The sequence below is a fragment of the Neoarius graeffei genome, chromosome 25 (assembly GCF_027579695.1).
Source record: "Neoarius graeffei isolate fNeoGra1 chromosome 25, fNeoGra1.pri, whole genome shotgun sequence".
NCBI lineage: Eukaryota > Metazoa > Chordata > Actinopteri > Siluriformes > Ariidae > Neoarius > Neoarius graeffei.
Genome location: NC_083593.1, coordinates 51,720,877 through 51,736,179, shown reverse-complemented (window position 1 = coordinate 51,736,179; position 15,303 = coordinate 51,720,877). Strand labels below are relative to the sequence as shown.

Genomic DNA, 15,303 nt, shown 5'->3' with positions numbered 1-15,303 from the left:
GAGGAGGAGGAGGAGGAGGCGGAGGAGGAGGAGCAGCGCTCCGGCGGGCGGCGCGACCCTCGCACCTGCACCTGCCACGCGCGCAACAGCCTCGTTTGTCTCGGGACGTCGTTTCAAACCCGACTCATCGGCACTTCAGTCAGGACGCCGTCCGGCTCGTCTTCCCCGAGGCAAGGGTGCCGGTACAGCGCGTGTGAGCTCACGCCTTCTAGTCATGGTAGTTCATCCAGGCAACATCACCATCACCACCGCCACCACCATCACCACCACCATCACCGCCCGGTCGGCGAGCCCCGCCGCGAAATAGCCGCCGTCGCGATGAGCGGCTGCAGATACAACGGCGGCGTGATGCGGCCGCTGAGCCGCGCCGGCTCGTCGCGCCGCAACCTGCACGAGTTCGACTCGGAGTCGCAGCCGCTGCAGCCCGTGTGCGCCGTGGACGCGAGGACGGAGAACCGCACCAGCGTTCCGGTGCCGTACAACACGGCGGACGGCGCGGGAGGAGGAGGAGGAGGAGGTGGTGGAGGAGGAGGCAAGCAAGGCAAGAAGAAGAACCAGAACATTGGCCAGAAGCTCGGCCACCGGAGGGCCCTGTTTGAGAAACGGAAGCGCCTCAGTGACTACGCGCTCATCTTCGGCATGTTCGGCATCGTGGTCATGGTGATAGAGACGGAGCTTTCATGGGGAGCGTACGGCAAGGTACAGAGCCCAGGAGCAGAGGGTGCACAAGCGCAGCTGCTGTTCATCCACACACACCTGGGATGATCAGAGGAGTAGTTTCAGGGGCTGCTCATGAAATGTGCACAGGTTTTATAAATGCCTGATGACATGTTATTATGATGTTATTATAAGACAGAGGATGTGAGTGAGGACACTTCTGAGGTTCCTGAGAAAACCCTAGGGACATGTTTTCCCAGACACAGGATGAGCTTGTGTTTGTTTTGTGTTGTGTGCATCATTAGTTTGGAGCTAATCCAGATAAGAAATATTCAAAAACTATAAGCAGTGAACAAAGTGCATCTCTCTCTCTCTCTCTCTCTCTCTCTCTCTCTCTCTCTTAAAAATAAAAACAAGAGTAATTCTGGATTTATGGTAGTTCATCCAGGTGCATGATGAAAACTTATCGTACTGGTCTTCAGCATTTATTACCTGTTTAGAGCAGAGATTTTCAACTTCAGTCTCAGGCACCCACAATTATCTAATTAAAGGTCATAGGCAAAGGTTTTCAATTTATGCACATTTGAAACTTTATCTCATCTCATCTCATTATCTGTAGCCGCTTTATCCTGTTCTACAGGGTCGCAGGCAAGCTGGAGCCTATCCCAGCTGACTACGGGTGAAAGGCGGGGTACACCCTGGACAAGTCGCCAGGTCATCACAGGGCTGACACGTAGACACAGACAACCGTTCACACTCACATTCACACCTACGCTCAATTTAGAGTCACCAGTTAACCTAACCTGCATGTCTTTGGACTGTGGGGGAAACCGGAGCACCCGGAGGAAACCCACGCGGACACGGGGAGAACATGCAAACTCTGCACAGAAAGGCTCTCGCCGGCCACGGGGCTCGAACCCGGACCTTCTTGCTGTTAGGTGACAGCACTAACCACTACACCACCGTGCCACCCGGAACTTTATATGTTAAAAAAATCAAATCAAAGTCCTTCCCACGCCATGTGGCGCATAGGGCAGCGCCGATCCCCGTTTCCGTAGCCCTCGGCCTCTCACCTATTACATAGCTAGGGTTACAGTGGGGGGCGTGTCCTCTGGTAACCGCAAGAGTTTAACTCCCGACTCACATCTGTATTGCAGCATGCCTTGCCAGACAGCAGTAGGTACCATTTTTATGATGGTCTTTGGTATGACCCGACCGTGAGTAGACCTCGTGATCTCCCGATCGAGAGACAGACACGCTAACCACTAGGCCAACTCGCGGTTATTTGTTAAAAACCCTCTGTAATTTTGTTCTGGTCCCAAAAAGTATTGTTAATAAGTAATAATTAAAATAAGTTAGCGCGGATCGCGGCGAATTTCTGCTCAGCGATTTTCGTGACCACTCGGCGCGTGATGTCATTCAAGGCAAACGAATCGCTTGAGCTGAGTCCACTTCAGTTTATTTGCATTGCCGTTCGGCTTGAGTGCAGACGTGCGTCCGGGAATTTCCAAAGAAAAACCATGCCGTATTGTTGTGCAGTGAACTGTAACAACGGGACCGGTTCAGGAAGAAGTTTCACACAACCTCTCACGACCAGAGTCCGTACACGTGTGCTCGGTTCGCAAGTAAACACAGAACTGCTCCCAGTCTGTTTGCCTTGAATGACGTCACGACGATGGTCCCCTGGCGGTAAAAGTGCACGTAAGTGAGATGTAAACAAACCTTTGGAACTTGCGTAAACCATTATATTTTAACCGTTTTATTCAATTTTAGGGTGCAAATTAGACACCAGGAAGATTGAATTCACTTTTTGGGTCATTCTTCTACAAAATAAAGTTGATATTCTATGTTCCACCTCCGACCCTTGCCTATGACCTTTAAGGTTCCTGATAATTATCTGACGACTATCAGTGGGATCTCTGAACTACCTGGTAGTTCATCCAGGTAACTTTCTCTCTCTCTCTCTCTCTCTCTCTCTCTCTCTCTCTCTCTTAAAAATAAAAACAAGAGTAATTCTGGATTTCAGAATTTTCAGTCAGGAAGACTTCTGTCCTGCGTTTGTGTAAAAAATACCAAACCACATAACTAAGTTTGCATGATGAAAACTTATCGTACTGGTCTTCAGTATTTATTACCTGTTTAGAGCAGAGATTTTCAACTTCAGTCTCAGGCACCCACAATTATCTAATTAAGGTTCCTGATAATTAGCTGATGACTATCAGTCGGACCTCTGTGTACACGGTAATGTGTGCTATACCCAAACGGCAAAGTGCTTTACGGGTTTTCTGTCCCAGTTGCCTGGACGCTAACCTACAGCAGCGTGCGCATGATACCGACACCATAGACGATCCAGTGAATAGGGTGTGATTTCAGACATATAGCCCACGTGAGCCTCGTAGCGCTAGTGCATAACTAAAGAACGAACATCAAACATGTCTTGGTTGATTGACTCCAGCTTTATTTTTCCAAAATGCACTACTTTAAGTGTTTCCGAGGACCAAAGGTTCTCAATTCAGCCCTTAAATACCATCAGCCAGGTCCATATTTTGTATTCTCATCTAGTTCCTGACACACGTGAGCAGATAATTAGCATCCTGTCACTTGTCACCTTTACAGCCTGCTCAGGCAAGTCTACAGATGGTACTGAATGAAAACACGGAGCGTCTGAAGGTCTTTAAGAACCTCTGGATTGAACTACTTCCTGGAACAATGTTTACAGCATGGAGCACATGGTGGACTCCTGCCTTGATTTTCACTAGCTTGTGTTGATTTGGTTAAAAGAAGCTAGTTAATTGGCTTTATATAAATATCGCTAGTTAAGAGCTCGATAAAACAAGGTACTTAATATAGCTACTTTTTCAGGGGTCGTAACATTACAGCAAGGCATTGTCATTGATTGTCATTAAATAAACATAATTCCCTAAGTGTTACATAAAATAAGGTACGAAACAGCTGTAGCAACACAATGTCTACATGAATTACCTAGCTAACTAGCTTAGTACCGTACTAAGCCAGTATTCTTCTGTTTTTGACAGGAATCTTTGCAGTAGCAAAATATCATCTCGATTTAACTACATAAACATAACTAGCTAGCTTTGTAGAAAGCTACTTTTCTTCAGTTCTTGTAGATTCATGAATTAGCAACACGTCTGCATAAATCACAAAGCTAAATAGTTCTTCAGGAAGCATCGCTACATCGCTAGCTGAACATTTATCAGCATAAACTACATTGCTAGCTAGCGTAGTAAGTAAACTACTAAGGAAGCAACATCAAACATGTCTCGGCTGATTGACTACAACTTTATTTTTCCAAGATTCACTCCTTTAAGTGTTTCCGCTAGCTAGCTAGCTATGTACTTTATGCTGATAAATGTTCAGCTAGTGATGTAGTGATGCTTCTTGAAGAACAAATACAACTTATAGCTTAGTAGCAAACTAGTTAGCTTCGTGGTTTGTGCAGATGTTTTGCCACTTCATGAATGCAGAAGAACTGACGAAAAGTAGTTTTCGATAAAGCTAGCTAGTTATGTTTATCTAGTTAAATCTAGATGATGTTTTGCTACTGTAGAGATTCCTCTCAAAAATAGTAAGCTACTTTTAGTAAGCTAATTTTCTTCTATTTCAGTAGCAAAACATTATCTACATAAGCGTTGTGGCTAGCTAGCTTGATAGGAAGCTACTACTCTTCTATTTTGAAGAGACATCACTGCTCAAGCAAATAATTATCTAGATGAAGTATGCTGTTAGTTAGCTTCGTAGTAAGTTCTATTCTTCATAAGACATCACTGCACTAGCAAAACATTAAAAAAACATGTAGCTAGCTAATTTGATAGTAAGCTGCATTCTGTCTTCGAAAGTCCTCACTGCAGTAGCTAAACATTATCTAGCTAAACTACATAACTACTGTAGCTACCGTAGGTTGGTCATAAGCTACGATGCTACAGTTCTTATTTTCTTTAAGAATCCTGATTGCAGTAGCTAAACATTACAAACATAAGTTCAGTATCTAGCTGGCTTGGTAGTAAGCTACTGTTCTATTTTGAAGAGACATGACTGCACTAGCAACACATTAAAAAAAACATGTAGCGAGCTAATTTGGTAGTAAGCTTCGAAAGTTCTCACTGCAGTAGTTAAATGTTATCTAGGTAAACTACATAACTAGCTAGGCTGGTCATAAGCTATGATGCTACAGTTATTATATTCTTTAAGAGTCCATAGTGCAGTAGCAAAACATCTACATAAGTTCAGTAGCTAGCTGGCTTGATAGTAAGCTACTAGTCTTCTATTTTGAAGAGACATCACTGCTCAAGCAAATAATTATCTAGATAAATTATACCGTTAGTTAGCTTCATAGTAAGCTTCTATTCTTCGTGAGACATCACTGCACTAGCAACACATTAAAAAAAAGCACGTAGCTAGCTAATTTGGTCGTAAGCTGTATTCTTCTGTCTTTGAAAGTTCTCACTGCAGTAGCTAAACTACGTAACTAGCTAGGTTGGTAGTAAGCTACGATTCTACAGTCCTTATATTCTTTAAGAATCCTGATTGCAGTAGCTAAACATTACGAACATAAGTTCAGTATCTAGCTGGCTTGGTAGTAAGCTACTGTTCTATTTTGAAGAGACATCACTACACTAGCAACACATAAATAAAAACCACGTAGCTAGCTAATTTGGTCGTAAGCTGTATTCTTCTGTCTTTGAAAGTTCTCACTGCAGTAGCTAAATTACGTAACTAGCTAGGTTGGTAGTAAGCTACGATGCTACAGTTCTTATATTCTTTAAGAATCCTGATTGCAGTAGCTAAACATTACCTACATAGTCTATGTAGAGAACACGCATCGTAGTAAGCTACTATTGTTTAACTCTTCAAGAGGCTTCCCAGATTGCAAACTGACACTGACCTGATGTTTATTGGTGGGCCAATATCGGGTCAGATTTGGGCCGCCTTGGCAAATGTGCACTTTTCTTACCAAAGTCTGTCTGTGTTGGTGAACCCAATGTTGGCTAAATGGCTAAATGTAAAAAATGACATTAGACCAAAGTTGCCATCCATCACTGAATGACTGATGTTGGTCCTGATGTTAAATCCCTGAAAGCTTGTCAGTTTGCTGCATGGGGTAGTAAGCTACTATTCTTCTCTTCTTCAAAAGGCATCAATATCGTAGCTAAACATTATTTACGTCACCGATCCACAGCGACCAACACTGCAACAACCAAGCTGGGGTCCTGAAAGCTAAACTGATCATCATTCTCACCACCATAATTCTAAAGAACTCTAAGAAAGCATGCGACTCGACCCAGTAAACATAGACCCATAAATATTTCATTGAGTAACAGAAAAAGGGAAGGAGTAGCACAGTTGACCCTTTAACATCGCAGACATCCGGATTACCTGAACCCCTTGAACTCTCATCTTCGTATTATTCACTAATTAATTCGGAAGCGTATTATTAAATAGCGCTATGAATTATTCAGACTACACTGAAACTAATAGGAAAGGTATGTATGTGCAAGAGAGATGGGCTGTAAGTACAGACCCACAGACATCTCCTGGAAGTTTTAAGCTGTAAAGGTGAAGCTGTAAAACGTAAATGATCTGATGTTTTTTGTTTTCCTTCTTTTTCAGGAGTCGTTGTATTCATTAGCTCTAAAATGCCTGATAAGCCTTTCTACAATCATCCTCCTCGGGTTGATTATCATATATCACGCCCGGGAGATTCAGGTAACACACACACACGCACACACACACACACACGCACACACACACACAGACAGAGTCTTTTCCCGTTTCATATCAGGTCCACTGTATTAAATCAATTCTGAGAGGGCAGTGTGATCTGTGCTCCATCCTCTGTCGTGAAAACATGTTCAGAAGAGCACTTAATGTGGTGGTTAATAATACACAATCCGATTACATCGCCTTGGAGTGTATCCCATCCCTTAATCAAATTATCCTGCAAAATCCACTGGCCGTCTTGAAGCTTTCACTCCAGAGAGATGTGTGTAAAATGTTCAAAGCGTCAGTCATTAATCGTATGTTTTGACGTTGGGATATTTAGTGTAGGTCAGCCGTGGTGTTGAGTTGAGTTGAATTATTGTCGGAGGGGATCCCCGACTGAAACTCATTTCTAGTCCAAGAACATGACTGTTCTCTGGAGGAACGGTGCACTGTAGGTACTAATTCATCACTGCTGATTTTACTGTACGCACCGCCACCATGTGAGGCTGCTCCAGAATGCTTCATCGGCACTCTCCTCCGGCGTAATTGTTTCATTTTGGTCGTTACGTCTCCTGAGAGGGTTAAGAGGACGCTCCGGACTCTCGGCTCGGCTGAGCAGCTCCCTGCGCTTGGACGAAGCTCAATTTTATGACCTTGCGTCAGAGCAGCGTTGGGATTTTTTTTTTTCCACTGCGAGTCCTGATTTCATAGCTCATTTATTTGTAGCGTATATTGCTTTTTTAATAGGGGGGAAAAAAAGAACCAGGCTTGGAATCATGTAAATGAGAATATGATTAGGATATGATTAAGGCGTTTGTTTTGTTCTTGTTCTTGTTTCCTTTCTAGCCTTCGAGAATAGAATCAGCTCTCGTAGCAAGATCTCACTTATTCTCTCTCATTTCATCTCCTACTGCAGTCAGTAAGTGCCGGATGAATGGTTTCTGTGATGTGCAACAAATCAGGAAATGACTAAAAATACTGCAACACTGTCATGATGTATATTTTATTTTATACACGCTGGCTGGCTGTGTGAAGATCAATATCGAGTCCATACTGGCATTCTCAGCTTCCAGCCACAATATGAGAAATTACTGGATGTCGGTGGCTTAAGATGTTCAGCAATTTGCACTATTACCAGGCCACCAAGCAGGTGCTGGACTGCACTGTACGTTTCCATCAAACAAAAGCCTGTTAAGTGCAATGCACTATACATCATCAATGCCTTTTTTTTTCTCATTAGACGCCCAAAAGGTCCAATAATGGAAGGTTAGATTGATTTAACATTCGCAGCACTGCGTTAAAGTGAACCTATTAGACCATTAAATTAGACCAGCGCTTTTATAGATAACTTATCGTTAAAACAAATTGATCACTTTATTCGTGGGACCGTTTCTTGTGATTTCGTTTGCACGATCAGTGCCGCATTCCACCACGGTGAGCGTACGCTCGGTCATCGGTGCCATGATTAAGCAAAATCACAGAGATAAACCTGTGAGGTTCTGAGACATGAGATTTCTCAGATAACCTCAAAATGTCAAGCGCCAGCAAAACTCATCTGACCTTCATCCATCATCAGACTCACACTTTTATATCACCTCACACATGGAGATGGTTTTTATTCCGAACAGAGAGATGGAGGATGTGGGTTTGAGTGTATCATGGATTAAATTACTGTACTTTTAAGTAAGCAGTTGGGAATAGCGAATGGTATTAGGTATTTCCTAATCACAATCGCTCAGTATGAAAAGACAGAAGATAATAATAATTATAATAATAATAATAAAAATAATAATAATAATAATAACAAATGTAATTAACAGTTATTCCACGAAATCGAGTCGTACATGAGCTGATAGCCGGCTATAAGCCATGTGCAACAAACTTGACTGGAATGACTGTTTTATTCTATCCACGTTCACTGGATTTTGAGAAACAGAGCATTTTTATTTTTATTTTTTGCAAATTCGATAAATAAAAACTTTATACAAAACGTCAGACAAAATCATTTCCGCTTTGAATGTGAACAAATCGGCGAAATGACAGGAGCAATTTGTGAAAAATGCGATAATAATAATTATTAAAAAAATAATTTAAAAAATATATTTTCTTACCAGGGGCGGCACGGTGGTGTCGTGGTTAGCGCTGTCGCCTCACAGCAAGAAGGTCCTGGGTTCGAGCCCCGTGGCCGGCGAGGGCCTTTCTGTGTGGAGTTTGCATGTTCTCCCCGTGTCCGCGTGGGTTTCCTCCGGGTGCTCCGGTTTCCCCCACAGTCCAAAGACATGCAGGTTAGGTTAACTGGTGACTCTAAATTGAGCGTAGGTGTGAATGTGAGTGTGAATGGTTGTCTGTGTCTATGTGTCAGCCCTGTGATGACCTGGTGACTTGTCCAGGGTGTACCCCGCCTTTCGCCCGTAGTCAGCTGGGATAGGCTCCAGTTTGCCTGCGACCCTGTAGAACAGGATAAAGCGGCTAGAGATAATGAGATGAGATGAGATTTTCTTACCATCAAATACTATTATTCCATATTTTGTCGCTTTTTTTGATTTTTCAGGTTTTGTTTTCGAGTAGAGTTTTTATTTCGTCCTCGGTTGGTTCAGCAACACGCTCCGACATTTTGTTTTTCTCTACTCACGGTATATGAGCTGATATCCTAGTAGTAGAGTAGCCAATCAGAGCACGTGATTGCTCATATCCAGTAAATGTGGATAGATTCATTCGATATATTCTTTTAGTACTGACAGTTTCTTCACCTAATGAATTCATTCCACCGCTTAGTGTTTGTCACGTTAATAATGGAACAATCTTGCGTGCTAATAAAAAGCTAGCTAGTAAAGGTATATGTCTTGGAAACGTGTACTTCTGTAAGAGTCGAGATTAGATACATCACATGCCGTGTACATTTTCTTTTATGGCCCTTTTCCACTACCCTTTTTCAGCTCACTTCAGCTCGCTTCAGCCCGACACGGCTCGCGTTTCGACTATCTCAAAACAGCACGACTCAGCTCGCTGCAGCCCTGCTTAGCCCCTAAAACTCGCACGGTTTTGGAGTAGGGCTGAAGCGAGCCAAACCGAGCTGAGTGAGGCTGGGGGCGTGAGCAGACACTCCCCTGTGCACTGATTGGTGAGGAGGAGTGTCCTCACATGCCCACACACGCCCCGCGAGCACGCTGGGATCTGTCAACACCGTAAACCCGGAAGAAGAATAATTACGAATTACGAGAATTTCTGAAGCCTTATGCGCCTCGCCTCATCTATACGCTCTTGCCAGTATCTGTTGGCGTTGTCGGTGACAACAAGCCACAGCACCAAGACCAGCAACACTAACGATTCCATGTCCTCCATGTTTATTGTTTACTATCCGGGTCGTGAGACTACCGCTTAAAAGATCACTGATGTCACTGTTTGCGCCGCCTAACGACATCATGTGACGTCCACCCACTTTCGCTAACTCCACCCAATGTGTCCACCCACTTCCAGCCAGCACGGTTCAGCGCGGTTGTAGTCGAAAGGCAACTCCAACAGCCCCACTCAGCTCGACTCAGCACGGCACGGCTCAGCCCAACTCAGCCGCGTTGGTAGTGGAAAAGCGGCATTAGTCAGTTTTTTCTTACATAATAACAATCCGATCCGATCTCCACTCTTTAGAGTCGCTATAGCTATAGAATTGTACGTCAGCTAATGCTGTGTTCTTAAACATGTCTGCTTTGTGTATAAGATTGTTACAATAGTGGTAATGGTTAGATGAGAGATGGAGTGTAGCGTAAATTCATTTGCAGGTGAAATTTTTTTTCTTTTCAACTCCTTTTATCCAATCTGATTGGGTGGCTAGAATGAATTCTTGCATAAACTCGCTTTAAAGGTGGCATCAGTGATTATTAAGTCACAACATTGTTTTTTTGTTTGTTTGTTTGTTTGCTTATTTGGAAAATTTGCTGAAGTTATCCTGACATTCCATCAACTGCAATTAAACATCTGTTTAGTTTTTGTAAAAATGGAAAAAAAATGAATACACACCAATAACTTTCAACTGGTCTGGACAGGAAGGCCCGCCCATTCAGAAAACTCCGCCTCTTGCACTAAGATTCTGATGTTGTAGCACAAGCAGTGTGTTCCTGTACGTTTTTTGGAGTGTAGCTCAAGAGGTTACAAAAATGTCTTTCAAGTGTAATTGCGTGAACGTAGAGTTTGAAAACAGCTAGCTTTAGCTAACGTCATGAAAAAACATCACTTCCAGAACCTTTAAAGCTAGACGGCCTTTCAATTTCATAAAATCGGTGAAATTTAGTTCCGTCTGAAATGTGGTCATTGTGATATATGTTTATTTCTGTAATATCTCACAAAATATCAGGCCATTCTGTGGCTGGGAAGTTATTTAATTTGAGTGGATTAAAGCAAATAATGTGCATGAAATCGCTCACTTCGCGCAGTCAAGCAGACAGAGTAAGTCCGTGTGTGTGTGTGTGTGCGTGCGCAGGTTTCCCTTTGAGCGTGCACTGACAGTTCCATCATTCTGTCACTAAACGATGCCGCTTTTCCACTACCAACGCGGCTGAGTTGGGCTGAGCCGTGCCGTGCTGAGTTGGGCTGAGTGGGGCTGTTGGGGTTGCATTTCGACTACAACCGCGCTGAACCGTGCTGGCTGGAAGTGGGTGGACACATTGGGTGGAGTTAGCGAAAGTGGGTGGACGTCACGTGATGTCGTTAGGCAGCGCAAACAGTGACATCAGTGACCTTTTAAGCGGTAGTCTCACGACCCGGAGAGTAAACAATAAACATGGAGGACATGGAGTCGTTAGTGTTGCTGGTCTTGGTGCTGTGGCTTGTTGTCACCGACAACGCCAACAGATACTGGCAAGAGCGTATAGATGAGGCGAGGCGCATAAGGCTTCAGAAATTCTCGTAATTCGTAATTATTCTTCTTCCGGGTTTACGGTGTTTACAGATCCCAGCGTGCTCGCGGGGCGTGTGTGGACATGTGAGGACACTCCTCCTCACCAATCAGTGCACAGGGGAGTGTCTCCTCACGCCCCTAGCCCCACTCGGCTCGGTTTGGCTCTCTTCAGCCCCACTCCAAAACCGTGCGAGTTTTGGGTGCTGAGTAAGGCTGAAGCGAGTTGAGTCGTGCTGCTCTGAGGTAGTCGAAACGCGAGCCGTGTCGGGCTGAAGTGAGCTGAAAAAGGGTAGTGGAAAAGGGCCATAAACGAACAGCTGATCATACCAAGGTGCTCGCTGAGCGCCGATATTTATTAGTTTGGTCCTGCGTTTCCTTTCCTTCATATATAACACAACGTCTTTTCTTCTCGCTTTCCGTTACTGTAGTCGGTCTTTTGCGTTTCATTCGCACACTCACGTCCTCCATTTTTCTCTCCTGTTTCAAATTTGTATCCCACAATGCCTTGCGCGAACGGGGAAAGCCCATCATGTGATGCATGACGTAGTATCTTGTATTGGGTCATGGTGAAGCAGGAAAAAATACTGGAGAATTTAGGGCCACTTGGCTCTAAATTCATTAATTGTTCTATTTAATAATAATAATAATAATAATAATAAAATTGGAAGTCTGTGATTCAAATTCAGTAGTTTTCGGTCTACTAAACAAAAATAATTGGGTGTCTGGGAAAATTCTTTTTATGACCTACACTTGAATAATCTGAAAGTCAGTCTACCTTTAATCATGATTTGATAATTTCTTCTGAAATATTATACAAGCTTTATTTTAATAATAATACTAATAACCTCAGTTTGCCTTGTGCATCAACATCATTTTGTTGAATCATATAATTTCGTAGTATATTAAGATATTTTTGAAGCTCACCTGCAGTCCGTGGTTTAAATTTAGCTGCTGTGTTTATAAGTAAGTAAGTAAGTAAGTAAATAAATAAATACATGCAAGTTAATATTCTTGTGTCTGTACAAAGATTATTGACATGGCGGTAACATGACGCCTGCATTTATTACAGTAACACAGGCAATAAGTAAGAGATAACATGCAAAGCAGTTTCCTGATATCATAAAATGACCGACTAGCCGTGCAGAAAGAGCATGATGATACAAAGCGTACTTAATTACATTTTACTACTGCGTCACTTTGGCAGCGTTATCTTGCCCATGTCACGTCTGCTGGCCGGTGTTTCAAACATGATCAATGTTTTGCTTCCTTATAACTGAATGATCTAAAGATACAAACCATTTTTATTTCGCTAAAATTCAAGCCCCTCCCCCTCCACTTAGCAGTAAGCTACCTTTATAGTTTTGTTGCTATGGTTACATCTCAGCAAGGCACTATTTCTCACCATTTGTTGCCTTTATTTGAAACATTTCCTTGCACTGAAGCCTGTACGTAACTCCTTCCTGTGTACTGTCGTCATTCGTTTTTAAAAATGTTCAACAGTGATGTAATAGCGCATAATAAATATTAGCCTTGGCTAAACCATTATTTATCCCTTTAGTTCGTTGTCTTAGACCCGAGGTGAAATCTTTGCGGTGTCTTGAAAAAGAAAATTCCAGACACTTGACAACCAAACAGGAACGAGTATTTTTCATGGCCATGATGAGAAAAAAAAGGATTTCGTGAGAAAGTCGTACACATTTGAACAAACAAAGGGCGACATGCGAACCAAAAAGACAACACTACATTCGGAAATACATCAACATTGATGTCAAAATGGACGTAATGAATATGGCATGCTTGTTGCTGATGGGACGTGGCATGTTGTACAACCCCGATTCCAAAAAAGTTGGGACAAAGTACAAATTGTAAATAAAAACAGAATGCAATAATTTACAAATCTCAAAAACTGATATTGTATTCACAATAGAACATAGACAACATATCAAATGTCGAAAGTGAGACATTTTGAAATTTCATGCCAAATATTGGCTCATTTGAAATTTCATGACAGCAACACATCTCAAAAAAGTTGGGACAGGGGCAATAAGAGGCTGGAAAAGTTAAAGGTACAAAAAAGGAACAACTGGAGGACCAAATTGCAACTCATTAGGTCAATTGGCAATAGGTCATTAACATGACTGGGTATAAAAAGAGCATCTTGGAGTGGCAGCGGCTCTCAGAAGTAAAGATGGGAAGAGGATCACCAATCCCCCTAATTCTGCGCCGACAAATAGTGGAGCAGTATCAGAAAGGAGTTCGACAGTGTAAAATTGCAAAGAGTTTGAACATATCATCATCTACAGTGCATAATATCATCAAAAGATTCAGAGAACCTGGAAGAATCTCTGTGCGTAAGGGTCAAGGCCAGAAAACCATACTGGGTGCCCGTGATCTTCGGGCCCTTAGACGGCACTGCATCACATACAGGCATGCTTCTGTATTGGAAATCACAAAATGGGCTCAGGAACATTATCTGTGAACACAATTCACCGTGCCATCCACCGTTGCCAGCTAAAACTCTATAGTTCAAAGAAGAAGCCGTATCTAAACATGATCCAGAAGCGCAGACGTCTTCTCTGGGCCAAGGCTCATTTAAAATGGACTGTGGCAAAGTGGAAAACTGTTCTGTGGTCAGACGAATCAAAATGTGAAGTTCTTTATGGAAATCAGGGACGCCGTGTCATTCAGACTAAAGAGGAGAAGGACGACCCAAGTTGTTATCAGCGCTCAGTTCAGAAGCCTGCATCTCTGATGGTATGGGGTTGCATTAGTGCGTGTGGCATGGGCAGCTTACACATCTGCAAAGACACCATCAATGCTGAAAGGTATATCCAGGTTCTAGAGCAACATACGCTCCCATCCAGACGACGTCTCTTTCAGGGAAGACCTTGCATTTTCCAACATGACAATGCCAAACCACATACTGCATCAATTACAGCATCATGGCTGCGTAGAAGAAGGGTCCGGGTACTGAACTGGCCAGTCTGCAGTCCAGATCTTTCACCCATAGAAAACACTTGGCGCATCATAAAACGGAAGATATGACAAAAAAGACCTAAGACAGTTGAGCAACTAGAATCCTACATTAGACAAGAATGGGTTAACATTCCTATCCCTAAACTTGAGCAACTTGTCTCCTCAGTCCCCAGACGTTTACAGACTGTTGTAAAGAGAAAAGGGGATGTCTCACAGTGGTAAACATGGCCTTGTCCCAACTTTTTTGAGATGTGTTGTTGTCATGAAATTTAAAATCACCTAATTTTTCTCTTTAAATGATACATTTTCTCATTTTAAACATTTGATATGTCATCTATGTTCTATTCTGAATAAAATATGGAATTTTGAAACTTCCACATCATTGCATTCCGTTTTTATTTACAATTTGTACTTTGTCCCAACTTTTTTGGAATCGGGGTTATACAAGAAGAAAGACCTGTTTATGTTACTTCGTAACTAAAGTAAATCTTTATGATAACTCCGCCCACAACATAATCCTTATTCATCTTGATGCCTTTTCAAAGGACTTGAGCCAACAGAATTGTTCAAGTTCAAGTTCTTTAGAGTTATATTAATATTCAGTATAGTTTCCCCAAACCTGACCTTTAACCTGACCTTATTTAACGGTTAAAACACAGTTCTCTAAAGCATCCTCTGATACACATATTAGAACACATCATCACTGTTCTTTCCTGGAGTCATTGGGAATCTCTGGTCTTACAACAGACACCCTCTTCCAGGCGACCTGACCAAAGCTGATCAGACCTCGGCCTGTGTCCTAGTGGCATTCTGCTGCCCCCACTGCTCTGCCCTCTTCAATCAGAGCCATCTGGATGCTCTCTGAACCACCTCCATGTTGTTACCAATGGCTCTTCTTCTGCTGGCACCGGTTATGCCCCGGGTTCCGTAGGCCTTGTGCAGGGAGTGACCAGCAAATCCACTACAGCCCACCTCCATTGGCGTACATCTGGCCGCCATCCTTTTCTCCAACAATCCTTTACCAGCTCCTGGTATCTCGCCCTCTTCCTCTCTTGAGC

The 15,303-nt window shown here is 42.9% G+C and overlaps 1 protein-coding gene across 1 annotated transcript in view; it reads left to right on the top strand.

The window, feature by feature from the left end:
* Positions 1 to 303: 303 nt before the first annotated feature.
* Positions 304 to 15,303, top strand: part of kcnn2 (potassium calcium-activated channel subfamily N member 2) — a 97,668-nt gene continuing 82,668 nt past the window's right edge. The window contains exons 1-2 of the mRNA XM_060909283.1: positions 304 to 699; positions 6,286 to 6,381. Of these exons, the coding sequence (XP_060765266.1) occupies positions 319 to 699; positions 6,286 to 6,381 (477 nt within the window). The 5' untranslated portion in view covers positions 304 to 318. The remainder of the gene's footprint in view (positions 700 to 6,285; positions 6,382 to 15,303) is intronic.